This window comes from Gracilinanus agilis, chromosome 4 (assembly GCF_016433145.1).
Source record: "Gracilinanus agilis isolate LMUSP501 chromosome 4, AgileGrace, whole genome shotgun sequence".
Classification (NCBI taxonomy): Eukaryota; Metazoa; Chordata; class Mammalia; order Didelphimorphia; family Didelphidae; genus Gracilinanus; species Gracilinanus agilis.
This window is the reverse complement of record NC_058133.1, coordinates 407544644-407572246: the sequence shown is the minus strand read 5'-3', so window position 1 is coordinate 407572246 and position 27603 is coordinate 407544644. Positions and strand designations below refer to the sequence as shown.

Here is a 27603-nt window from a genome sequence, read left to right as displayed (position 1 = left end):
TAGCAATCCTCCAAAGTCACATATATCAATCTTTAAAATTAAATCCTAAGTGAAAATTGAAACAATTGTGGAGTAAAAATCTCCCTTTTCTGCTCTGAATTTTCTTTTTTACTCCTTTAGGAGCCTATCCAAAGGAAGAAAGAGGAAATATCATTGAACATATTTCTGCTTTCGTCCTCTATTGAGGATTTTTTTTGAACGTGGGAAGTTCAACCTTTCAATTCTCCATTTTTTTGTGAGTGTCCAATTTAAGAAAGCATAGAGACGAAACTGTGACAAAGACAACAATAAACAAAAAAAACCAGACATTATAACAAGCACACTTTGAAAGAAAAAAAAGCAGTGTTTTAGGATCCATTCTTAAAAAGAAATATTTGCAGTGAAAAAAATTCATTAAAATAAATTACAAGGTACTGTCCCTTTAAGGTGCTTACTGGGCTAAATGCTATGGGCAGCATTGAAGTCTCACAATTGGCTGAGCTGACTTCCTGGAATTTCTTGTTCTGTCCCTAACTTTCTCTGTGTCCTACATAGACTGATTGATCTAAACTGTCTCTCTTTTTGGCATCCTCTTTTCTTTCTAACAATATGTACTATTTATAAGCTGTTCATCATAAGAATGACTGGGTTCCTTAAGGAAAGAACTTTTAAATCCCCTCCCCCTTCCTACTCAGATTTTCTTTCTTTTGCTTGGAAGCCTGCTCATGGAGTTTGGAATGTTTAGAATGTAGGTGGAGAGAGAGGGGAACAGAAGTTATGAAAGAAATTCCTCTTTGTGAAACTGCATCTTAAACTCTTTTTGCCTCTTCCTCCCTAACTTCTTCCTCTTTTAATCTGCAGCTGCCTTTTTGAAAACCTGAAAATTCTTAAGGATACATGCATACTCATAGGGTCAGAGAACATGATGATGAGGACTGACCCATTATGGCTAGCCACGCAGAGACAAAACAAAGACTCAACAGAAATCCACAAGACACACACATGTCACACACTCATACATTTGAACCTGAGGGTTTCCCAGCAGTCCAGGAAGACGTCTCTTCCAGCAACTGGCTGTGGAATTAAGAGCATGTCTGGCAATCCAAAAGCCTCCCCTGGATCCAGAATTATCAGAACAGAACAGACTAGACTTACCAGAACAGATGGTTCCAAAATTGATTAGAATTTTGTCTGAGATTTCCATCACGAGAGCTAGGGAAAATCTTCAGAAAGGGCTCCACTCATTCCCAGGGTTTCCGACCTACATCCTCGTGGACAATAGGAACTGTGTACTCCCCTGGTCCGCATTCAACTCACACCCCTGAAGGGGGTCACAGAATCAAACCAGACCTGAAGCTCCTTTATGGGGTCCCGGTTTGGTAATAGGCTGTCCCAGTAAAATTGGGGTTTATTCACTCAGCTGGAAAAATGTAAAATGCGGTCCCCAGAGTCCACTCCTCTCCCTGTACCCCCACACACACATACACACACTCACACATACTAACAGCCCTTTCCAGGCCCCTGCTGGACTATCTCGCTGGGGCCTCCAAATGAAATGGAACAACATCCAGACACCCAGAGGTTTGAATTATTAGAACCTTTATGTTACTGGCCAGGGCCTCTCCTAAGTAAGGATCATGCTAAACAAAGAGTAGGTACAGATTTTATACAAGTATAGATGGACAGTAAATCTACCTTTGGCACACACACCAAAGGAAGAGATTGGTAGATTTAAACAAAGTCATATATGTATATCTCCTTATAGGGTTTGGCAGACACAAGCAAGCAATAATTTACGGACTCAGATGTTTGTGCTATTAGCGTTTTTGCAGGATAGGGTACATTCCAAAGATACCAGTGGAGACATTTCCTACTGTCATAAATTGAACTGAGTTTGAGCCTTCAAGGCTCCTTGAGGAAGCCTGCAAGCTTCCTGGTTCCCTAAGAATATAGGTTTTTGTCTACATCAATACAACAAACAGTAGTAAAAGATTAATGTAACCTTATATTTGACAAAAGTATAGATTCAAGTTTTAGGGATAAGAATTCATCATTAAAATCCTCTCTTAACAAAGGATATATTTAAAAGCTCCTAATACTATAATGACTTCTTATTACATACATATATATGTTTCTATGTGTGTGTGTGAGAGACTGTGTGTGGGTGTGTTGATAAATATGAAAAATGATAAAGGCTGTGATAAATATATATATTAGTATTTTAATTAAAGCCATGCTGATAGATAAAATCATTAGACCACACACTTGTAAGCATTAAAACTGCCGCCTCCAGAAGCGCCTACTCGCCAAAGAGAGCACTCCCTCCTAACCCAGGAGATTTAAGCTCTCCCCTGCGTCAAGACGTCGGAAACGGAAACCAGTTGGACCATGTTGGATCACGGGAAATGTAGTTTTGATACATTTCCCTTGTCCATAGAAATATATACACTTTTAGAATGGCATTCCCCAAATTTCACTTTTACAATTCCCCGTGAGGTCCGGCAAAAAAAAAAGGTTAGTCCTTTTTTCTTCCCTGGACCTGTAAAAATAACAGCTTCTAAATTTTTCAGGAAATTGGGGATAAAAGAAATAGAGGAACAAATGGTTAAAATTAGACGCATTGACAAAAAACCAATTTGGGGGCTGTCCCCCACTGGCACAACAGTGTACAATTTAAAACAATACATACAACTCAATTTCAACTCCCCATAGTTCAATCAACTGCACCCCAAAGTTCAAAGTTTGGTCTTCATGGTACAGTGAAGGCTTTTCAGACATCTTCATGTGTCCTCACCAAACAAGTTCGTCGTCTGGATTTTGGGGAGATGGCAAGATCCTTATTCTGAAATTATTCTCAAAAGAATTTAAACTTTACATTATAGATTACAAAACATACATTTTCTTCTAAGATTTTATATAATTCCCCGTGAAATTACTCCTAAAAGAGTTAATTAAATATACATATATTTTTACATTATCGAATTTTAAAAAACTTAACAGATATCCCCGTGAGGTAAATCTTAAACACACCTTTTTTCTAAAAAAAAGTACCTCAGGTCAGCTAAGGATGAGTGGCTGAGTCCTGGGGGTTATATGAAGTCAATTGGCAAAACAAAAAGAATAAAATTCAAGAAAAAAGAAAAAATTAACTTGTGAAATGTAAAATGTGCAAAAATCTAGGGAAAATAAACTTAGACCTTTGAATGAAGGTCTAATTAAAGTGAATTCAGCAGTGTGCAATTACCCATTCAGGCCAGGACCTAAGGAAAATGTCTCTCTCTGATCTGACTTATCATCAGCTTTTTAGGGAAGTGAGCCAAATAAAATAACCAATCTTAGGTGCTTTCTAGGAATCTAAGTCGAGGGGACCCACGTCCTCTAAAGTTTTAGAAAAGACCGGGACTCCAGGACTCAAAACCCAATTTCCACGCCCTAAAGTATTGGCATAGAACTGCTATTTTGCAGATCTTAGTCAGTCAAGTCTCTGACCATGTGCTTTCTTTAGCACTATTAATGGCTTTCATATTCCCTTCTGGAATCAGAGAGGCATTTAAATCACAGTCCTATAGGCTCAGGTATTTGCTGTAGAATTAGAAAAAGGATAAATAATGATTATATATGTACTTCCAGTACAAGATGATAAAAAGGAAAAATCAATTTCTCTCATTAAAAAATGTTTTAAAAATCAAAAATATATATATAGCTTAGAATTAGAAGGGTTATGTAACCCAAAAATGAGACTTTCTGTGAGAGAAAGTGGGTTTTACAAAATAGCAGATTCACAATGCACATTCAAATAGAGTACCATTTTTCCAATAGCACATTTTAAAACAATAAATAATGATGTTTAAAATTATATACTTGTTACAACTTTTAACCCTTGGCAAATGCTGTTATTGCTTCCATAGAAAAATGTGATATTTAAAAAGGAAACCTTCTGGATAAGAGTATACAGGAGCTCCTTGACTCTCTGTATTTAAAAAAATCCTGGATAGGAAATGCTTCTACCCATTTAAGGCAATAATATCTCTTATAATAAAATATATAAAAGCTTCATCCTTTAAGACAACAATTCTTAAGGATTTAAAGTAAAAGTTAAAAAGATCTCTTGTAAAATTACAAGGTAATATTCAAAGCAAGGGAAACTTTCAAGGTTCTATGCAATTACCAAGACAGAATAAATTTTAAAAGACATGTGCTCTATAAATCCAATAGTATCAGGTCAACAAGCTGGTCAAAACCTCTTACCAGTTCTAATAGATTTTTCTCATTATTTGGGAGTTACAATAAAATCACAAACAGAATTAATCTAGCAGCCACAAACTACATTAACTTAAAATGATTCAGCGCAACAGGAAAATCAACTAAATAAGCAAGATTAATTTACAAAAGTAATTAACAAAATACAGTAAGATACAGTCTCTTTAAAACAGAAATAAAGCTCATTCAGTTCCGAGGTTTTAAAAGTTCACCCCTGGTTCCAATTTAAGGTTCTTTTGATTGAGTTCTGCTGAGTTTAAGGGTTTTTTTTCTAAAAGTTCAAAGTTCTTCCCCTGAGTTCAGTTTTTAATCACAAGCAAGTCTGAATAGGCCATTCGGCCCCATTAAGGGTAAATACTAGGTCCACATGGTGTCGGGTCATTGTAGAAAATCCCACCTGTAGAGCTTGTGTGGGTGGCTAAATTAGGTCTTTAGAGAAACACGTGGAAGGCTAGAATGTCTCCTATAAGAAAGTAGAGAGGAAGGGGAATATACCCAAATCGTTAGCGGCAGGAACTGAAGCAGTCTCTGGAGGTCGAGATCTCGGCAAGTCAGGACTGGGTTCCTTCCCAGAAATCTCAGGTTCTGGAGTGGAACAATGGCAGCATCAGCAGCATCAGCGAGTCAAGAATGGAGATCAGTGGCAGAGACAGTCTGGCTGGGCTCCGGGATTTTAGTTTAAAGCCAAAAGCCCGAATCGGCTGGCCTGACCTCCCTCCCAAGGTGGCTTGGGCTGGACTGGCCAGCTGAGTCCCACTGGAGGCAAAAACGTGCTCTTGCTTTTAGCAAAAGCATGGCAAGGAAAGTCACTTTCCTTTTTTAAAAAAGTGCTCAAAAGAGCTGAGCCAGATGGCCAAAAAGCAGGCATGGCTATAGTTAGGCTATCTGGAAGATTTAGAGTTCGAATTTCGACCTTCTGGTTCGCCAAATGATAAGTATGAAAAATGATAAAGGCTGTGATATATATATATATTAGTATTTTAATTAAAGCCATGCTGATAGATAAAATCATTAGACCACACGCTTGTAAGCATTCAAAACTGCTGCCTCCAGAAGCGCCTACTCGCCAAAGAGAGCACTCCCTCCTAACCCAGGAGATTTAAGCTCTCCCCTGCGTCAAGACGTCGGAAACGGAAACCAGTTGGACCATGTTGGATCACGGGAAATGTAGTTTTGATACATTTCCCTTGTCCATAGAAATATATACACTTTTAGAATGGCATTCCCCAAATTTCACTTTTACAATGTGTGTGTGTGTGTGTGTGTGTGTGTGTGTGTGTGTATGTTGGCTCTAGTATTTGTGTCCTTTTCTTGTATGAGGATAGGGAAATGTTTCATTATCTTTTCTCTGAGACCATTATTGGTTGTTCAGCTACTCTGGATTCAGCTTATTTTTTGTTATATTTCCATTTACATGTTTTTAAAACTCATTAAAGATAGTAAAGCCACGATGACTAAATAAAGAAATACAGTCGTCCCTCGCTATATCTAATTCTGTAATACAGAGTTACACTTATCGTGGCACACCACTGGCTGCTGGAATAAAAGGCAACCAACAAAGCACTGTGTTTTGTATCTTGGGAGTTCACTGGCTAAGTGACTATAGGTTAATAAGAGTATGGAAAAGAGTTATAGGAGAGTGGAATGGGTTCATAAAGCCTTAAAATATCTACAAATAATAAAATAAATACAACACAGCTACTTTGCAGATTTTCATCTATCCCAGGGGTCTCTGGAACCGTAACTTCCACGATAGGTGAGGAATCACTGTACTCAGCTGAGTGTTTTCCCAAATTCCCTTCTAATCTGCTCTAAAATAATGCCTCAATTGAATTCTGCAGCAACAGAACCAACAAAAGGTTGAGTAAAACAATTTTCCATCACAAGATAACTTGGGAAGTCATCAGGAAATGTCTGTTTCACTGGCAGGTGGGCCTAAAAAAAACAGCAGACTGCACAGAGCACACTGCACCTTAGTAAGTAAAAAAAAAAAATTGGAGGTGGCTATACTGGCAACTGTAGTAAATTCTGGAACTCTCAAGACCACTGATGGTAGAGATTTAGACAACTAAGCAAAAGTAGATTACAGGGGACCCTTGGTAGGTGATAGGTTCAGAACACTGTTGCGTTGCTCAGATGCAATTCAGGGTTACATTCCCAGAGCCAAAAGAAGACATAGCACTCCCAGCCACAAGGGAGTAGGAACCTTGGTTTCAATCCAAGACAGAGGGGAACACTATCAATTGTGGCTGCAGGACATCACAGGTCCTGGCCACAGTTGGGAGGCCAGGAGGAGTACTAGCACTAGTGGCTACAAGGAAACAAGGTCCTTTCTTGAGTACAGACCAGAACAGTGACCAGTAGAACAACTCTCCTTAGAGCATACAACTTTGTAAGCATGGAAAAGCTACAGATCCCCAGAGCTATCTCTGAAAACAGTAGAAAAAGCCCTAAAGCTTGGAGCAAGCTTCTCAACCTCAGGGATAGAGCCCAATTCTAACATAAAGTTAAAAGTACAGAATATGGTCAAGAACCTTCTCATAGAATGTTACTATGGTGACAGGAGAGGTTAATAAAAACTCAGATGGCAATGCCAAAACAGCATCATGCAAAGCTTCCAACTCTTCATTTTCTTTTTGTATGAGTTTTCTTTCACAAAAGGATTAATATGGGAAAATGTTTACATGATTGAACACATTACTTCTATATCAGATTGCTTGCCATCTCAGTGAAAGGAGAAGGGAGAGAGGGAAAAAGAGAATTGAGGACTCAATATTTTTTTAAATATGGCAAAAACTCTTTTATTTCATTCTCAAGGAAAGGAGTATTCACAAGTCAGTTTTATAGGTGTTACAGTCAGCAAGCAAGTACATGGAATGGGAGCCCACAGGGTCTCTTTTATTAACATGAATGAGTTCCTCCCCTCATTCACCACTGGTTGATTTCTAGAGAATTATTATCTAGTCCAGTGATTCCCAAATGTTCACTACCACCCCCTGGTGGGTGCTGCAGTGATCCAGGGGAGCGGTGATGGCCACAGTTGCATTTATCTTTCCTATTAATTGCTATTAAAATTTAAAAAAAAAATTAATTTCCAGGGGGCTAAGTAATATTTTTTCTGGAAAGGGGGTGGTAGGCCAAAAACATTTGGGAACCACTGATCTAGTCAGAAGAGCCAGCTTTACTACCCCAATTATTCATATTAAAGTAAAGCAACTTCAACTGCTATCCTGTTAGGAGGCAGCTAACCTATCATGTGTTCTTCATCATGTCCTGCTAACATGGATGTGGAGAAAAGGAGCTTAGCCAGGAATAGGAAACTTAACTCAATTTTCTTTTCTTCTTACTCTATTATATGGACTTATGAGAGGAGTCCACCATCTTGTCAGGACCTGTTCCTCACAATCTTAACAGTCCAACTTAAGGACAGAAAAATGAAATGAAATGTGAAGCAAGGAACATGCACTTATTTTCTGATTTTCAGGTGCCATACAGCATAAGGAAAATAACTTAAGACTAGAACACATGGGGTTATTGGGATGACCCAAGAGATAAATCTAAACACATTGCTAACTTTGGTGGGCTTGCTCCAAGGACCAAGTCTTGGGGACAAAGCTTGAAGCTCATGGCTTCTTGATAGGTGACTACACAAGAAAAGAATTATGGATTTGTATAGAGATTGCTTCGGAGAGGATTGATGAAGAGTGATTATGTTCTTGCAATTGCAAATTCTGAAGCATGACACTCTGGTGGTTCTTCACTAGGATGTTCACTTTTTTATGGAATATACTCTCCCTTTTTCTTGTTTTTTAAAATCAAGACAAACAGCATTAAGGTTCTATCTTACCAACCTACTATTATGAATAAAAATATTCTTGGAGATTTTACACTAAATTTATAAATATTTATTAGTAAAGAGAAAGAAAAAGAAAAAGAAGGTTTCCAACCTAACTTAAAGTAAGATCAGGTCCCAGAGTAGAGCCCAAGAGGTCCATGAAACACTGACACTTGTCAGAAATGGCTACATAGATAATTGCCACCTGGAAGGCTGAGAGAAGGCTTCTTCCACAAGCCCAAAGGAATGGTCAAAAGAGTCCCCAGAGCTTCACAAGCTGACTTTTCAAATTCTTTTTTTTTTAATTTTAATTTTTTTCACTTTTTTTTAGAATATTTTTCCATGGTTACAGGATTCATGTTCTCTCCCTCCCTTATTCTCTCTTCCCTATCTCCTCCCAGAGCTGACAAGCAATTCCACTGGTTATACATTTCTTATTACTCAAAACCCTTCTCTATATTACTCATATTTGTAATGGAGTAATCTCTTAAAACCAAAACCTAAATCATGTATACTCATATAACCAAATGATAATCATGTTTTTCTTCCGTGGTTCTACTACCACATTTCTTTCTCTAGATGTGGATAGCATTCTTTTTCATAAGTTCCACAGTATAATTCTTGATCATTGCATTGCTTTTAGTAGCAGGGTCTATTACATTGTACTATCCCACAATGCTTCAGTTATTACGCATAATGTTCTCCTGGTTCTGCTCAGTTCCCTCTGTTATCAGTTCATTGAAGTCTTTCCAATTCATATAGAAATCAAGCAGTTAATCATTCCTTATAGCACAACAGTATTCCACCACCATCATATACCACAATTTGTTCAGCCATTCCCCAACTGATAGACATTCCCTTATTTTTCCATTTTTTGCCAAAAGCATACCTATAAAAATTTTTGTATGGCCATTTTTTATCTCTTTGGGGTACAAACCCAGTAATGGTATAGCTAGATCAAAGAGCATACAATCTTTTAAAGTACTTTGGGCATAATTCTAAATTGCCTTCCAGAATGGTTATATCAATTCATAACTCCACCAGCAATGCATCAGTGTCCCAATTTTGCTACTTCCCCTTGAACATTTATTATTTTCCTTTACTGTCATATTGGCCAGTCTGCTAGGTATAAGGTGATAACTCAATTGTTTTGATTTGCATTTCTCTAATCAGGAAGGATTTAGAACACTTTTTCATGTGATTATTAATAGTTTTGATTTCTTCATCTGAAAACTGCCTTGACCACTTGTCATTTGGGGAATAGCTTGGTTTTGTGAGAAGGGAATTTGTATTTTTATTTGATCAATCAGAGATTTAGACTTCCCTTCCATTTGTTTTGAATTTGGGTCAATCAGCAACCAAGGAATTGATCCCACAGGCACTACCACCCTGAGTAGTGCCAGGCTAATTGATGAATTGTGATTGGTTCCTGGGGAGTGATATAAGAGAGCTACTGGGTGTAGTAAGAATTTATAAGATGAGACCCAGCAAGAAGCTGGGGGAATTATTTTCTGAGGCTGAGACAGACACTGAGTTGTTAGGTTCTGGATTACTAGGCTAGAAAATTCTTTACCTCCTCTCTATATTTCTCTCATTTCTTTTCTTACTAATAAATCTAGCTATTAACAGTCTTGTGACTTAAGGATTAATTACAAATTTTGGTGATCACCCATTCTAACCATTACAGTTTCTTGTAAATTTGACTTAGTTCTTGTTATACACACACACACACACACACACACACATACACACACACACATATTTTTTTTTAAATTTTAAACCCTCAACTTCTGTGTATTGACTTATAGGTGGAAGATTGGCAAGGGTAGGCAATGGGGTCAAGTGACTTGCCCAGGGTCACACAGCTGGGAAGTGTCTGAGGCCGGATTTGAATTTAGGACCTCCTGTCTCTAGGCCTGGCTCTCAATCCACTGAGCTACCCAGTTGCCTCCTCGTTATATATTTTGGAAAATAGAGCTTTGTCAGAGAATTTTTTTCCAGTTTATTGCTTCTCTTCTAGTTTTGGTTGTATTGGGTTTTTCTGTATAAAAATTTTTAATTTAAGATAATCAAAAGTATTCATTTTGCATCTTGTAATGTTCTCTATCTCTTGCTTTTTTCCTTTTCCATAGATCTGACAGGTATACTATTTTATGTTCACCTAATTTATTTATGATTTCATTCTTTATATTTAAGTCATTTATCCTCAACATTTTAAACATTTATTAATATTCATTTTTAACATGGTTACATGATTCATGCTCCTACTTTCCCCTTTAGCCCCCCACTATCCCCCCACCCATGGCTGATGCATATTTCCACTGGTTTTAACATGTGTCATTGATCAAGACCTATTTCCAAACGGTTGATAGTTGCATTGCTGTGGTAGTTTCGAGTCTACATTCCCAGTCATGTCCGCCTCAACACATGTGTTCTAGCAGTTGTTATTCTTATATGTTTCCTCTCCTGCGTTCTTCCTCTGAATGTGGGTAGTGTTCTTTACCATAAATCCCTCAGAATTGTCCTGTGTCATTGCTTTCTGCTGGTACAGAATTCCATTACATTTGATTTTACCATAGTATATCAGTCTCTGTGTACTGTGTTCTTCTGGCTCTGCTCCTTTCACTCTGCATCAGATCCTGGAAGTCTTTCCAATTCACATGGAATTCCTCCAGTTTATTATTCCTTTGAGCACAGTAGTATTCTATCACCAGCATATACTACAATGCCATTCCCTAATTGAAGGACATACCCTCCTTTTCCAGTTCTTTGCCACCACAAAAAGCACAGCTATAAATATTTTCATACAAGTCTGTTTATTTATGATCTCTTTGGGGTACAAACCCAACAATGGTATGGCTGGATCAAAGGGCAGGCATTCTTTTATAGCCCTTTGAGCATAGCTCCAAATTGCCAGCCAGAATGGTTCGATCAGTTCACAACTCCACTAGCAATGCATTAATGTCCCAATTTTGCCACATCCCCTCCAGCATTCATTACTCTCCCCTTCTTTCATTTTATCCAATCTGCTAGGTGTGAGGTGATACCTCAGAGTTGTTTTGATTTGCATTTCTCTAATTATTAGAGATTTAGAACACTTTCTCATGTGCTTAATGATACTTTTGATTTCTTTACCTGAAAATTGCCTATTCATGTCTCTTGCCCATTTTTCAATTGGGGAATGGCTTGATTTTTTATATAATTGATTTAACTCCTTGAATATTTGAGTAATTAGACCCCTGTCAGAGTTTTTTGTTATAAAGATTTTTTCCCAATTTGTTGTTTCCCTTCTGATTTTGACTACATTGTCTTTGTTTGTATAAAAGCTTTTAAGCTTAATATAATCAAAACTATTTAATTTACATTTTGTAATTTTCTCTAACTCTTGCTTGGTTTTAAAATCTTTCCTTTCCCAGAGATCTGTCAGGCATACTATTTTGTGTTCACTTAACTTATTTATAGTTTCCCACTTTATTTTCAAGTCATTCATCCATTCTGAATTTGTCTTGGTGTAGGGTGTGAGATGTTGATCTAAACCTAATCTCTCCTATATTGTTTTCCAAATTTCCCAGCAGTTTTTCTCAAATAGTGGATTCATGTTCCAAAAGTTGGGCTCTTTGGGTTTATCATACACTGTCTTGCTGATATCATTAACCCCAAGTCTATTCCACTGATCCTCCCTTCTGTCTCTTAGCCAGTACCATACCGTTTTGATGACTGCTGCTTTAGAGTATAGTTTAATATCTGGTACTGCTAGGCCCCTTTCCTTCACATTTTTTTTCATTATTTCCCTTGATATTCTTGAACTTTTGTTATTCCAAATGAAATTTATTATAGTTTTTCCTAATTCAGTAAAAAAGTTTTTGGTAGTTTAATAGGTATGGCGCTAAATAGGTAAATTAATTTGGGTAGAATGTTCATTTTTATTATGTTAGCTCGTCCTACCCATGAACAATTAATGGCTTTCCAATTGTTGAGATCCAGTTTTATTTGTTTGGAAAGTGTTTTGTAGTTGTTTTTGTACAATTGCTGTGTTTGTTTTGGTAGATAGAGTCTCAAATATTTTATATTGTCTAGGGTGATTTTAAATGGTGTTTCTCTTTCTAACTCTTGCTGCTCTAATGTGTTGGAAATATATAGAAATGCTGATGATTTATGTGCATTTATTTTGTATCCTGCAACTTTCCTAAAGTTGTTGATTATTTCTACAAGCTTCTTAGTTGATTCTCTAGGATTTTTAAGTAGACCATCATATCATCTGCAAAGAGAGATAGCTTAGTCTCCTCATTGCCTATTCTGATACCTTCAATTTCTTTTTCTTCTCTAATTGCTAATGCTAGTGTTTCTAGTACTATGTTGAATAATAGAGGTGATAATGGGCATCCTTGTTTCACTCCTGATCTAATTTGGAAGGCCTCTAATTTATCCCCAATGCATATGATGCTTGTTGATGGTTTTAGGTATATACTGTTTATTATTTTTAGGAAAGGTCCTTCTATTCCTATACTTTTCAGTGTTTTCAATAGGAATGGATGCTGTATTTTGTCAAAGGCTTTTTCAGCATCTATTGAGATAATCATGTGATTTTTGTTTGTTAGACTGTTGATATGGTCAATTATGTGGATGGTTTTCCTAATGTTGAACCATCCTTGCATTCCTGGTATAAATCCCACTTGATCATGATGGATAACCCTCTTGATCACTTGTTGGAATCTTTTTGCTTGTATTCTATTTAAGATTTTTGCATCTATATTCATTAGTGAGATTGGTCTATAGTTTTCTTTCTCTGTTTTTGATCTACCTAGCTTTGGAATCAGTACCATATTTGTGTCATAAAAGGAATTTGGTAGGACTCCTTCTTTGTTTATCATATCAAATAGTTTGTAAAGTATTGGGATTAGTTGCCCTTTGAATGTCTGATAGAATTCACTTGTGAATCCATCAGGTCCTGGTGATTTTTTCTTAGGGAGTTCCTTGATGGCTTCTTCAATTTCTTTTTCTGATACTGGATTATTCAAGTATTCTATTTCTTCTGCTCTTAATCTAGACAATTTATATTTTTGTAAATATTCATCCATATCTCCTAAATTGTAATATTTATTGCCATATAATTGGGGAAAATAGTTTTTAATGATTGCCTTAATTTCCCCTTCATTAGGGGTGAGGTCTCCCTTTTCATCTTTCATACTGTCAATTTGGTTTTCTTCTTTCCTTTTTTTAATAGATTGAACAGTACTTTGTCTATTTTATCTGTTTTTTTAAAAATACCAGCTTCTAGTCTTATTTATTAATTTAATAGTTCTTTTGCTTTCAATTTTATTAATTTCTCCCTTGATTTTTAGTATTTCTAATTTAGTTTTCATCTGGGGATTTTTAATTTGCTCGCTTTCTAGTTTTTTGAGTTGCATACCCAATTCATTAATCTCTGCCCTCCTTAATTTGTTAATATATGCACTCAAGGATATAAATTTCCCCCTGAGTACTGCCTTGGCTGCATCCCACAGAGTTTGGTAGGATGTCTCATCATTGTTATTCTCTTCAATGAAATTGATTGTTTCTATGATTTCTTCTTTGACGAATTGGTTTTGGAGAATCATATTGTTTAATTTCCAATTGGTTTTTGATTTGCCTGTCCAGGTGCCCTTACTAATTATTATTTTTATTGCATTATGATCTGAGAAGGTTACATTTATTATTTCTGTTCTTTTGCATTTGTTTGCAATGTTTCTATGCCCTATTACATGGTCAATCTTTGTGAATGTTTTTTTTAGCAGAAAAGAAGGTATATTCCTTTTTGTCCCTATTTATTTTTCTCCACATATCAATTAAATCTAATTTTTCTAGGACTTCATTCACCTCTCTTACCTCTTTCTTATTTATTTTTTGTTTGATTTATCTAGATCTGAAAGAAGTCTATTTAGATCTCCCAATATTTTGGTTTTACTATCTATTTCCTTCTTGAGCTCTGCCAGTTTCTCCTTTATGAATTTGGATGCTATGCCACTTCCTGCGTACATATTGAGCAGTGTTATTTCCTCATTGTTTATACTGCCTTTAATCAGGATGTAATGACCTTCCCTGTCTTTTTTGATCATATCTATTTTTACTTTGGCTTTGTCAGAAATCATAATAGCCACTCCTGACTTCTTTTTCTCATTTGATGCCCAAAAGATTTTGCTCAAGCCCTTAACCTTAAACTTGTTTATGTATACCCGCCTCATCTGTGTTTCTTGTAGACAACATATGGTAGGATTTTGGTTTCTAATCCACTCTGCTATTTGCTTCAGTTTTATGAGTGAGTTCATCCCATTCACATTCAGAGTTATAATTATCAGCTGTGCATTCGCTGGCATTTTTATATTCTCCCCTATTCTTACCCCTTCTTCTTAACCTATTTCCTTGTAAACCAGTGGTTTGCTATTAAGCCAGTATCCTTTATCCCCTCCCTTGATTAACTTCCCTTTCTACCCCCTCCCTTATTATTCCCCTCTTTTTATTTTTAAAGGCCTAATGAATTCCCTCCCCTTTCTTTTCCCCTCCCTTTTTTGACCTCCCCACGCCCCTGTTCCCCTTGGTTTATCCCTTCTGACTTTCTCAGTAGGATTAGATAGAGATTTATATCCCAATGGATAATATAGTTACTCTTCCCTCTCTGGATTGATTACACTGAGAGTAAGATTTAATATTGCCTCCTAATGCTCTCCTCCTCTCATTCTTATAATAGTATTTGTCCCCTCCCCTTCCCATGCCCTCTTTGTGTGTAATATCCTATTTTTCTTATTCACTCAAGTTTCTCTTGGTGTCCTCTACTATTCACCCTCCTCTTTCCCACCCTCCATGTAATCTTAGACCATTTAGTAGTATTCCATCTTTTCCCTATGAATTATTCTTCTGATTGCTATAATAGTGAATATTATAATAGTGAATAGAGTTCACTACAGAGAATTATACATAGCATATCTTCACATTGAAATACAGATTAGATCTTATTGAAGCCCTTAAAGAGTCAAATTAAAAATTATGAGTTTTCTTTCTTTCCCCTCTGTTTCTTATTTACCTTTTCATGTTTCTCTTGATTTTTGTGGTTGGATATCAAACTTTCCATTTAGTCCTGGTCTCTTTTGTGCAAATACTTGGAAATCTTCAATTTTGTTGAATGCCCATACTTTCCCCTAGAAGTCTATAGTCAATTTTGATGGGTAGTTGATTCGTGGTTGAAGGCCCAGCTCTCTTGCCTTTCTGAATATCATATTCTAAGCCTTACAGTCTTTTAGCGTGGAGGCTGCCAGATCCTGTGTGATAGTGATTGGTGCTCCTTGATATTTGAATTGTCTCCGGCTTCTTGTAAGATTTTTTCTTTTACTTGGAAGCTCTTGAATTTGGCTATTATATTCCTGGGGGTTGTCTTTTCTGGGTCTAGTGTAGAGAGTGATCTATGGATCCTTTCAATGTCTATATTGCCCTCTTGTACAACTTCAGGGCAATTTTGCTGAATAATTTATTTTAGTATGGAGTCCAAGTTTCTATTAATTTCTGCCTTTTCAGGAATACCAATGATTCTCAAATTGTCTCTTCTAGACCGGTTTTCTTGGACTGTCACTTTCTCATTGAGATATTTCATGTTTCCTTCTATTTTATCAGTCTTTTGATTTTGTTTTATTTGTTCTTGCTGTCTTGAGAGATCATTGGCTTCTAATTGCTCAATTCTAGCCTTTAGGGATTGGTTTTTGTTTACAATCTGGTCATTTCTGGTCTTCAGTTGACTTGCCTCACTTTCCAATTGTGAAATTCTGCCTTTTAAACTGTTATTTTCTTGCCAGATCTCTTCCATCTTTCTCATCATCTCAGATTTGAACTCTTCAATAGCTTGTGACCAGTTTTCATTATTTTGGGAATGTTTGGATATGATTACTTGTTTGTTCTCCTCTGTTGTCTGGATTTTCTCTGTGTAAAAGTTGTCTACTGTTACAGAGTTCTTCTTGATAATCTTTCTCTTCTGGGGTTGCTGATTTTGGCTTGCCATTGTTAGACCTGTACCTTCTGTGCTTTATCCTCACACTCAGCGTCTGTCTGTGCTGTCTAAGCTCCCAAGGTCTCAGGTCTTGTTGTTCTCAGGGTCGAGCCTCCTGGTTGTCCCAGGTCTGCCCCTCTGCCTGAGGCTCCTTCAGCAATCTCAGGGGCTGCTTCCACAGCCGTGCTCCCATCTGCACAGGGTCCCCACTAGAGGTCCAAGCCTGCGCTCGAGATCCTAGTCTGCGCCTAGGGCAATGCCTTCACCCGTGTCAGCGCTCAGGAAAGTCCTTGCGCATTCTTTAGCCTCTTGGGGTCCTAAGTCTTGCTGCTCTCAGGAACAATCCCTGGAGCTGCCAGTGATTTAATGGGTGCCCCAAACCTGCTTTCACTCTTGTGTGCTGGCCTTGGAGCTGTACATGGTGTGGGGGGTGTTGGAGGGGCTTCTTCCTCTCGCGTTTTAGTGAGAGCTGTTTCACCCCTTTATAGCATGTAAATGCCCCAATTCCACATACCTTCAATGCTGCACCCTGTTGTGGGGTCCCTTCATTCGTCTGGATTTGTTTTTATGTCCCCTAGAGGAGTCCTGTATGCTTCGTTTAGGAGAGATCAAGCAGCTGCTCCTTATTCTACCGCCATCTTAACCGGAAGTCCTCTCAATTCTCTATCCTCAATATTTTTAATTTTAAAAAATATACATGAAATTGAGGAAAAAATAAAACATCCAAAAAATGGCATGGGTTGCCCTCATTAGTGGTTTTCAAGCAAGACTAGATACCTGGTTTGAGATACATTGTGGTAAATAGTCTAGAACAACTAAAAGTTGGACTAGATTACCTCTGAAATTCCTTAGAAATCTTAACCAAAGTGATCCTAATCTAATTTTTAAAAAGTACTAAATGAAGCCCATCAATAATATATCCAGGTTCATGGTATTTATTATTTTGTTCATCAACAGTAAAAGTCTTTAAACAAAGGATAAAAATTCACTTAATTGGATAAAAAGGATTCTTGTTCAAGTAAAGCTGATCCAGGCGATTTTCAAGGTTCCTTCCAACAATGACATTCAGTATAGGGATATAGAAGCCAAGAATCAAATGTATAAGAAGACTTCAGTCACTTAGATGCATCAATAAAAGGTATACACATATTGATAAGATCACAAATCCATCCTTTAAGTATTAAATAATTACCCCGCCATGCTCCTTAATAACTTCTAAGACTTATCCTTGAGGTCTAATAAACTAAATCTATTATTTATTACTGTGATTAAACTCTTTTAAATAGGTAGTGTTAGACATCTTTCTTAATTTTTGTAACCTAAACTGTGAGAAGTTAAATGATGGAGCCCCAGGGTCAGCCATGTACATGTCAAAGAAGATCTTGAACCAAAATCTTCCTGATACCAAAGACAATTCTTTCTCTACTCACACTTCTCTTTTCTTTTCAGTATTTGTCAAATTCTCTGGATTCATGTACATTCCATTGTGTAAATGAAATTAACTCTAACCCATTCATAGTCAAAAAACTACTTACCCTAGGCATCTAGATTATATCATCCCCACCTCCCTCAAAAGGGGAGTGGAGATAGTTGATCACAGGTGACAATAAGTATCAAATCAAGAACAAGCGACTGCCCTTTGAGCAGTCCAAAATCAGTGTAGAAGCAGCCATTGGTCCACTTGAATTAGAGGTGGCCCACAGGAAATGACGGGAGATGCTATCTCTTTAAATACGTGGGTTACAACCTGGTAGAGGGAGTTCGGGAGTTCAGAAGTTTGTGAGTTCAGGAGTTCCGGCTTTGGACTTGGGGCTGAAGGTGCTCGGCTGAGACCTCAGAATGCTTCTACTCCGAATTGTCACGTGGGTAAGTTAGGCTGACTTCCTTGGCCTACCTTGGCGTTTCCAAACTCTGCCTTAAGTAGGCTTATAGCCTCTCTGATTTCTAAAGTCTTGTGGCTTTTAACCTAGTTTAATTAGTCTTTTAAGCCTCTCTCTCTGTCCAGGTCTCTCCCTCTTTTTATTTACCTACCTTTTACCTTCCTAATTGTAAATAAACTACCTTAAACTGTATGCTGACTTGGGTCTATTTTAATTATGGAATCAATCTGAATTGTTGATTCCTGGCGACCAGATTTTAAATATATATTTATAAAATACCTAAAATTCTCCCTCTTACACCATCAAGATAACTGGGATCTGTAGCACAGATCACAAGGATTCAGATGGTTTCTTTTATGTGATAAATTGTTTCCATTCTCTCTTACTTGCCACAGGTTAAGTTAGTATGCAAACATCATAATTTCAAAATCAATTATATAATATGTGGCAGATATTCCTTTCAAGAGTTTTGCAACAACTGGTATTTTAGCACAGCATTTTTTATTCCTTTTAAGCATTTCTGGTATTTCAAACTAAACCTACATGCTAGATGATATTTTTTTAAACCTAAAATTGACAATTTCAAATCTCCACTATTTAATAAATATTTAATGAAAAAGTATAAGATACTAGGATAGATGCTAAGAGGATAAAAAACCATATAAGAGAGGCAGCTAGCTAGGTGGCCCAGTGGATAAAAAGCCAGGCCTGGTTACATGAGATCTTGATGTGTGGAATGAGGAATTAATGTGTTATTCTCAAGGTAATAGTTAGCTAGCAATAGTAATATCTCCAAAATCAATACCCTTAGGACCCCAGTAAAAGTTACTAAGGTTAGTCCCTTTGAGACAGCATCCCCTGCAGAACAGGCCTGCCCCCATCCCCATCCTTAACACAAAAGCCTCTTATTTTGGCCTGAGTGAAACAGAAACAATCTGTGTCTTTTAGTATAAGCCTTTTAAATTTGTACCTTTTTTTTTTAGTTGTCCAGAGTATTTTATAAAGAACTTTCCTATTAATTCTTTATTCACAGGTAATCCTTACCAAAATCTATTCCCAGAGAGTTTTAAGAAAAGCAGAAACATTTATACAGTAGAGTTAAATTAGTTTTGCCAAAGGCAAGAAAGTAAATAATCTGAGTAAACTCAAAGGGTCTCTTTGTACCTAATTTGCCCTTGAATATTCAGCAACCATTATTTTTTTGTTTTTTTAATATATTTTTTAATATTTTCCCATAGTTACATGTTTCATGTTCTTTCCCTCTCCCCCTAAAAACCCTTAGCTGATGCACAATTCCACCGGGTTTTACATGATAGTTGAAATAGTTATCATTTAGTGTCTACATTCCCAATAATATTCCCATCAGCCCATGTGTTTATGGAACTGTGCCCAAACGGCTTTAAAAGATTATCTTCCTTTTGATCCAGCCATAGCACTGCTTAGTTTATACCCCAAAGAGATCATAGGGAAAGAGACATGTACAAAAATAATTTTAGCCATGCTCTTTGTGGTGGCAAAAAAACTGGAAAACGAGGATATGCCTGTCAATTGGGGTATGGCTGAACAAATTGTGGTATATGCTGGTGATGGAATACTATTGTGCTCAAAGGAATAATGAACTGGAGGAATTCCATGTGAATTGGAATGACCTCCAGGAACTGAGGCAGAGTGAAAGGAACAGAACCAGGAGAACATTGTACACAGAGACTGATACACTATGGTACAATCAAACATAACAGACTTCTCTACTAGCAGCAATGCAAGAATCCAAAGCAAGGTTGAGGGTCTTATGAGAAAGCAGACTAGCCACATTCAGAGGAAGAACTATGGGAGGAGAAACACAGAGGAAAAACAACTACTTGAATAAATTTGTACTTTTAAAATGGTTAAAACTGTAGAGTAGTGATTTAGGAAGTAATTTATGTACCAGAGGCTAGGCTGGCAGTCTTGTATCCACAGCTCCCTCCCCCAGGTTCTTTCACAAACAACCTTCAGCTGCTTCAGCCTGCTTTTCAAAAGGCAGCCACTAAAAGCCTTTACTCCCTTCACCTTTTTTTTTTTCCTCACACAGCCTGATTCAATCTGCATTCCAAAGCCAAGGTACCTTTGAAACACTTAGTTGGGACTTCAACCTCTGCCTCCTGACTAGGAGTACAGTGCACCTTTTATGGCACAAGGCTACTTCTTGGAGATGTCATAACCAAAATTCTGGTGAAACAGTTACTCACAAAGTTGGAATCACAGGTCTTTTTTTAAATCAAAATAATTATATATATATATATGTATATATATATATATATATATGACTTAATAGTGGTTTGAACAGTTTATTTTATTTAAACAGTTAATTTTCAATTCAATGCATTTCAAAACTAGACTTTCCATATTCAGTTTTATATTCAAAATCTATAACAGCCCTACATGGCAGAATCACAGATTTTCTGCTTGTTGTCTTAGCTCATAGGCTCCCAATGGTAATAAGTTTTATTCACAGTATTCCTATTAGAAAAAGAGGAAAAAAACTAATTCCTCCAGACTTCCAAAACTCAAGCTTCAGGCATAAGTTTTGAAGAATAAAAAACTAACAGCATGCATTATGCATAATGAGAAAACATCTAAATCTTTCCCAGGGAGATTGAAATAAAACAAGAATGTTCACTATCTCCCTCATTATTTGATATAGTTCTAGAAATGTTAGCTATAGCAATAAGAATAAGAAATGTAAGGAATAAGCACGGGGAAAGAAGAAATAAAATTATGTCTATTTCTAAAAGACAAGGTAGTTTCTTTAAAGAATGGCAAGAATGCGTTAGAAAACGAATTGGTACATTTACAACAAAGCAGGATACAAAAGATAACTACAAAAATCATTAGTTTACATATATTTCTACAAATGTAATTGCTAACACAATCCAAGAGAAAGAGATAGAAAGAAAAACCCCTTTCAGAATAAAAAATGCTAGGGAATTAACCTTCTGAGACCTATATAAGATTCATATAAACACAACTACAAAACATTCTTATCTGTATAATGGAAGGCTTTAAAATTTTGGAACAGATTCATTGGTCATGGCTGGGCAATACCAAGAGAATGAAAATGATGCTACTATCTAAAAAGATTCTATAGATTTAATGCAATATGACTTAAAGTACCAAATAACTATTTTATAAAACTATAGAAAATGACAAAATAGTAACAAAATTAATGTGGAACAAAAAAGTCAAGAATTTTAATGGAAATAATATAGATATGCAAGCATGTATCATTATGAAATTTTAAATTTTTCAACAAAGTAGTATTCATCAAAAGGATTTGGTACTTTATTAAAAAAATTAGAAAAATAGACCACTGGATCCGAACATATAAGTAAGACCATAAGGAAAATATACATGATAAACTAGTATTCAATAAACCCTAGAATACAACTTCTGTAGAAAAGAATCTCTATTCAATAGAAATTGCTGGAAAAAACTGGAAAGGCTTTTCTAACTGGAAAACAAGTTTAAAACAGAATCTGTATATGATATACCATAATAAGTACCTAATGGAACCAATCACATATCATGATCAGTGGGGAAAAGGAAGGAGCTAAGTTTCCCAATTAAGGTTATTAACAAATGCAAAGGACAAAGGAAGTCTTAAAAGTTAAAATAATTTCAATCTTATAAAGTTTTTAAAGCTTTTACATGAACAAAAATCAATAATTTAAACAAAAATAGGAGAAAGGTGAGGAAAAACATTCATATCAAATATATCTAATAAAAGTATAATTTCCAAATTATATAGGGAATTGATACAAATGTGCAAGACCAAGAGCAATTCTCCAATAGATAAGAGGAGAAAAAGGTATGAAGAGTCAGTTTTCAAAAGAAATTTAAATTATCAGACACCAAGTGATCATACCAAAAAATGCTACAAATTAGTGATGAGAAGTACAAATTGAAACAAGCCCAAGGTTTCATTTCACATTCAACAAATTGACAAACATGATCAAAGACAGAAAAAATACAAGTTGGAAAGCTTAGGGAAATCAGGCATACTAATGGTTCAAACTTCTCTAAAAGCAATATGGAATTATTCAAGAAAAGTTGAAATTTGGCCCAGCAGTCTATTTAGTAGTCCAAAGAAGGTCAAAGATAAGCTCTAATTGGTAAGAGGCTCCCAAAGCAAACTAAAATTCTTCCCTATGAAACTACTGGTCACAGAACAAATCTACTTGCTTTTCCTCATCAGACTTTGGAATACTCAAAGTCGGAATCCAGATTCTCAAAGAAATATGTATGAACTGATGAAGACTGAAATTAGAACCTCATGAAACTGAAGAGCTACTTCAGTCAGAAAAAATGCAAGAGATAGTATGGAACCCAGAGATCAGACAACCATGAATGCTGAATAGACTGATCTTGTTTAAAGATCTTTCTTTTTTTAAAAGAAAAAGAATATTAATCACCCCATCACATATCACTCATGTGTGAACCTACATTTCAGGTGGCACCATCATAAATGAAAAAAAAGATAGGAATATAACAATCCCCAATATTTAAACTTCTGTCTTTGCTCAATTCCAGTCTCTTCAATAAGTTGTGGGAGGTTTTTTTTTTTTTTTTTTTTTTTTAATTGAGCACCCACTAAGTACCAGATACCTGTGCTAGGTCAAAATTCTAACAGTCCCCACCATTTCTGAAGAGAAACAAGACTGTGTGCCCAAAACAAGACCCAGATCTCAGTGGTCCAAAAAATAAGCTAGTTTGAATGTCTTTTTTGAAAAAAAAAATACTAACAGCATTATTTAACATTAAGGTATTTAACATCTTAACCTTATACAACTTTTAACCTAATTTCAAGTGACTTTCTATCTATTTTGTCATTTAAACAAGAATTTTTGTTATGGAATTAGTCACACCTTATATTTTTTAATTTTTTAATTTTTAAAATATTTTCTAAAGGGGTCAATTTGGGCTGATGGTTCAGAAAGGGACTGGGATGAGGATAGGTAAAGAGATGATTGGGGAATGCTACCAGATTAAGTTGTAAAAAGCTGAGTGACTTGCCCAAGGTGAGACAGCTCAGAGACCACTTTAGAACTAAAGTCTCCCTGACTGAGGTCACCACCTCTGCTGATTTTTGTTTTAAGCCATCGCCTTCCCTCTTAGAATCAAAGTATTGGTTGCCAAGCGAGAAAGAGCAGTAAGGGCTAGGCAAGGGGTGGTAAGAGACTTGCCCAGGGTCACATAGCTAGGTCATGTTTGATGCCGCATTTGAACCCAGGGCTCCACTGAACGACCCAGCTGCCCCGGTCTCAGCTGATTAACAAGGAAAATTAAGATAAATTGAAGACGAAAATTATGTACACACCACGCAGTAGGTGCGTCTCTCAAGAAACTCAGGGAGGCTTAACTCAGGCTCTGGGGGAAGGGGGAGGAGGGGAGGAGATGGGGAAGAGAAAAGGGATGGCTGCTGAGGTAAAGAAGTTTGGGGGAGGGAAAGGAAAACATAAATGGGGAGGAAATTCGGGACGTGGGGGAATAGGAGAGGCTAGAAAGCAAGTGTGGATTTGGAGGGAGGGGCCCCGGCTCTGCCTCTGTGTGACTTTGATCATTCCCGCGACCTCTCGGAGCCAGTCTCCTCAAGTGAAAAGCGAGGGAAGAAGGGATGAAAGGTCTCCACATCGAGGGTCCTATGAGAAATCGGGGTGCGCAGGTGGGCTGCCTCGCCCCTGCGCTTATCCCCACCCCCTACCACAGGGATAAGGTTGATAAGAGGGAGGAGGGGACGGATAAGCAAGCAGGGCGAAGAAGGGGGAGGACGCGCTCTCTTACTCTTTTGACTTCTCGAACCCATGCACAGAATTGATGCGGTGAAGCTCTTTCTTCTTGCCTTGTTTAGAAGTCATGGTGCTAGCAGAGAGGGGCGAGCGCCCGGAGTTCGACTCCCTTCGTGCGGTCCTGAGCGAACGCGGTTTGCGTCCTCCGCATCTGAGGAGTTGCTAGGAGCTGAGGCTCCCCAAGCAGCAACCAATCCCAGACGCGTTCGGAGCCCAGGGAGGGGCCTTGGGGGAAGGGGCGGACCCGAGAAATGGGGTGGGGTGGCCTGCTAGGGGCGGGGAGCGCCCCCTACTCGGAGAAGGGCCCGCACCCATCCTCAGATCCTAAGAGTTCGAGTTCAGCGAGGAAGTGGAGTTTCTGACTGGAAAGGGGAAAAGGTGTAAAAAGGAAGTCGCTAGGGCTGGTTGTAGATTGGGCGGGAGAATTCTCGGCAGCAGGGGGAGCCCGGGAGCAGGGATCGGAGGGAAGGGAGAGGAGGCAAAGGCCTGGGGTGAGCTCTTTCTGGTGGTGTTAGAGGGACCTCTACCTGCCACCTTTGGACCTTCCAGGACGGCTTTCAACCTCTCTCTCTGGCCTTAGCCTGAAATCCTTTTCCTCTCCCACACAGAATGTTCAGCCTGTGCTTTCTTCAAGTTAGAGCCATCCAATCAATAGTCAATCCGTCCGCATTTATTAGGAACTTTCTGTCTGTCTGTGTGCTTCTGTCTTAAACGGGAATAGGCACAGAGCCGTCATCATTTTCCCGTCTTGCTGCTTTCTTTCTCCCTCCTGATTTTTTTGCTATTAAAGTTCTGTTGTGTTTTTTTGGTAACTGGCCTACTCTCCTAATCTCTCTGATACAGATCAGTCCATCTTAGAATCTCCCAAACCTTTGTCCAAAACCCAATTTCACTATGGTAGTAAAAGATCACTTTACACAGCATTTGTTTTTTTCTAAAACCCTTACCTTCTGCCTTAGAATTAATTACAAGTATCAGTTCCAGGGCAGCTGAGTGGAAGTGACTTGCCCAGGGTCACACAGATAAAAAGAATCTGAAATCACATTTGAACCAAGGTCCTCCCCCAAGCCTTTTTTTTTTTTTTTTAAGTCTCCACTGAGACATTAGCTGCCCCCTATAAAGCTCCCTATAAAGTTTGCTTGTTTGTTTGTTTTTCCCCCACAGGACTTTACAGCAAGTATTTTATTTGTTCCCAAAATTACTTTGAAAGAGGAGTTGTTTAGGGCTTAGTTTATAGATGGCAGGGCTACAGACACGAGATAAAGTTCTGTTTACAGATGAAAGATTAAATTGCTTACAGTGTTACATGTAAGATCTGAGGGTGAACCTATGTGTATCCTAACTCTAACTCTGCCAACTTACACACAAAAAATGTTTAGATGGCTTTTCATAATTCCACACACTTTCTTAATTTTCTTGATTTTCTTGCATTGCTTATATTTTTTATTCTAATTTTTCCTTAGCCTCTCTCACTTTGTTTTTGAGCTCTTTTTAAAGCTCTTCCAAAAGCTCTTTTTGAGCTTATGGGCATTTATTGTATTTCTTTGTTATCACACCAACCTATCACAAAAGCTCTTTTTGAGCTTTGTATTTCTTTGTTATCACACCATCCTATCACACCTTAGCCTTTGAGAGCCCCAGTTTGGAAGGCCTTGATATGCTTCTAGGGACCATTATATCACCCCCAAAATTTCATAGTTCAACTTGAGCATGCTTGAGACAGACAGTTCCACCAAGGTCTTTTCTGATGCAATTAAAAATATTTAAGAATGCATATTTACATTTTACAGCAAACATTTCCAATTCTAGTTTGGCTCCACCTCAGGCTACAATCACTAGGGGAAGGAGAAGAAAGAGGTGTCTGTGAGTGAGGGAAAGTAAAAAGAGAAGAGTTACAGGAGATATTTCTACCACACAACAGAAGGAAGTAGCATATATTCTCTGCTTTGATGAACTGAGGAAGAAAGTGGTATCTAAACAGTTCCCCATATGTCCATTCCACATCTCAGAAAATTTCCATTTTACAGCAGTGTGCCTAAGACAGACCAACAATGGAAAAATAAACTACATTACCAGTAATTTACATAATGAACTACTAATCAGAATATGTGATAAACAACTTAACAACTATCACCGAACTATAAAAAAGATCACCACAGGCCGAAGCCATCACCTTGTTCGTAGGTCACAATTATGACTGTTGACAATTGCTGCATTCCTGCCCCTTACCCAGAGGCAGTTAAAAACCCGTGTTCAAATCCAGCTTCAGCTGTATAACCCTGGAGAAGACACTTCACCCTGTTTACCTCAGTTTCCTTATCTATAAAATGATCTGGAGAAGGAAATGGCCAACCATTCCAGTATCTTTACCAAGAAAACCCAAATGGGGTCACCAAGAGTCAGACACAACTGAACAACAAAACTCCAAGAAGAGACTGGAGCAAGTCTGGCCCAAAGCTGAGCAAATCTCTAAAATAGGACTAATAGGAATATCTACCTCCCAGGGTTATAGTAAGAATAAATGAGATAATAGCTATAAAACATTTTACAAAACTGAAAGAACTATATAAATGCTAGCAATTATTTCCTATAGAACACTCCATCTTTTCTCCTTGATGTTCAGCTTGTTCTATCACCCTTTGAGGAGGGTCAACTAAACCATCCACCTTTTGAGTTAACCAACAGGATCAGAGCTACTAATCCAATTATCTTGGCAAAGAATTTGTTTTTCTGGACAATTGACTCAGAATTTCTGTTGTCTCTTAAGGTAAATTCTGAATACAGAGAAGCAGTAGTGTAAGAACTTGGAAATTTAAAATCCTATTTTAATGTCACCATAAAAGAAAATAAATAAAATTCCCTAAGCTCTTTAAGTAAGAAATAACACTGTTTTCCTGATTATAACAAAGTGTCTTTCCAAGATGCCATCAATACTTGTCAAGATTTATAATTATCCTTCTGAAGTAAAGAAAAAATAGGACCTTTTGCTATTTAATCCACTAGCAGTGTAGCTTCAGAAATGGCCCTTTCAATCAAAGTAATTTCCATTTCATATCAGAGATAGCTTGAGTAATGGATGTTTTTCATTTTTGGGGCTGTCTAAATTCTAAGCTAAACATAATGGGTGTTGCTTCTTTCCAGGGGACTATTTAAAAAATGGCAGAAGGAGACAGAAATTTCATAGAATGGACAGATAGGTTTTTTTAAAAAGTCATCAATCTCAAAAATTACATCATTTGTCATAAACTACAAAGGAAATTTGCTTTCTCTAGTGAATGCATCTGACATCCTATTTCTGCAAAGATTTATAATGCACATTGTCCTTTGACAAAAATCTCAAAAGAAGTATTATTCTATTGAAGAAATTGTATTGATTTCTATTTTTAAATTAATTTTAGGACAATAATTTAACAACTCTAAAAGTATAGAGATCTATAGAGATCTCAGACCTCTAACATTTGACTTTTGAAAAAGGATTACCTTTAATGGATATGGAAATTATATTTCTAGAATGATTATTATAAAGAACTACTTTAAGTTGTAAATGCTATAGTGGCATTTATAGTTTCCCCTTTGGGTACCCCAATAGGAAAAACTGTAGGAGAGAAACATAGCTTGATTATTTGAAAAAGACTAAGTAGAAAAATATCCTTCTTCACCAATAATAATAGTTTTTACTTATATGTTATTATAATATTTACAAATATTGTAAATATTTGTACATACAAACGTACAAAAACATACAAAAAATACATATGGCAACCCCCTATGCAAATAAGTAGCAACTAATCCCTAGGACTCCGCCAAGGATGG

At 37.1% G+C, this 27603-nt stretch overlaps 1 protein-coding gene across 1 annotated transcript in view; it reads right to left on the bottom strand.

Annotated features, from left to right (window-relative positions):
• Positions 1-23881, bottom strand: part of ADGB (androglobin) — a 330120-nt gene extending 306239 nt beyond the window's left edge. The window contains exon 1 of the mRNA XM_044675455.1: positions 23786-23881. Coding sequence (XP_044531390.1) covers positions 23786-23859 — 74 coding nt within the window. The 5' untranslated portion in view covers positions 23860-23881. The remainder of the gene's footprint in view (positions 1-23785) is intronic.
• Positions 23882-27603: the final 3722 nt, after the last annotated feature.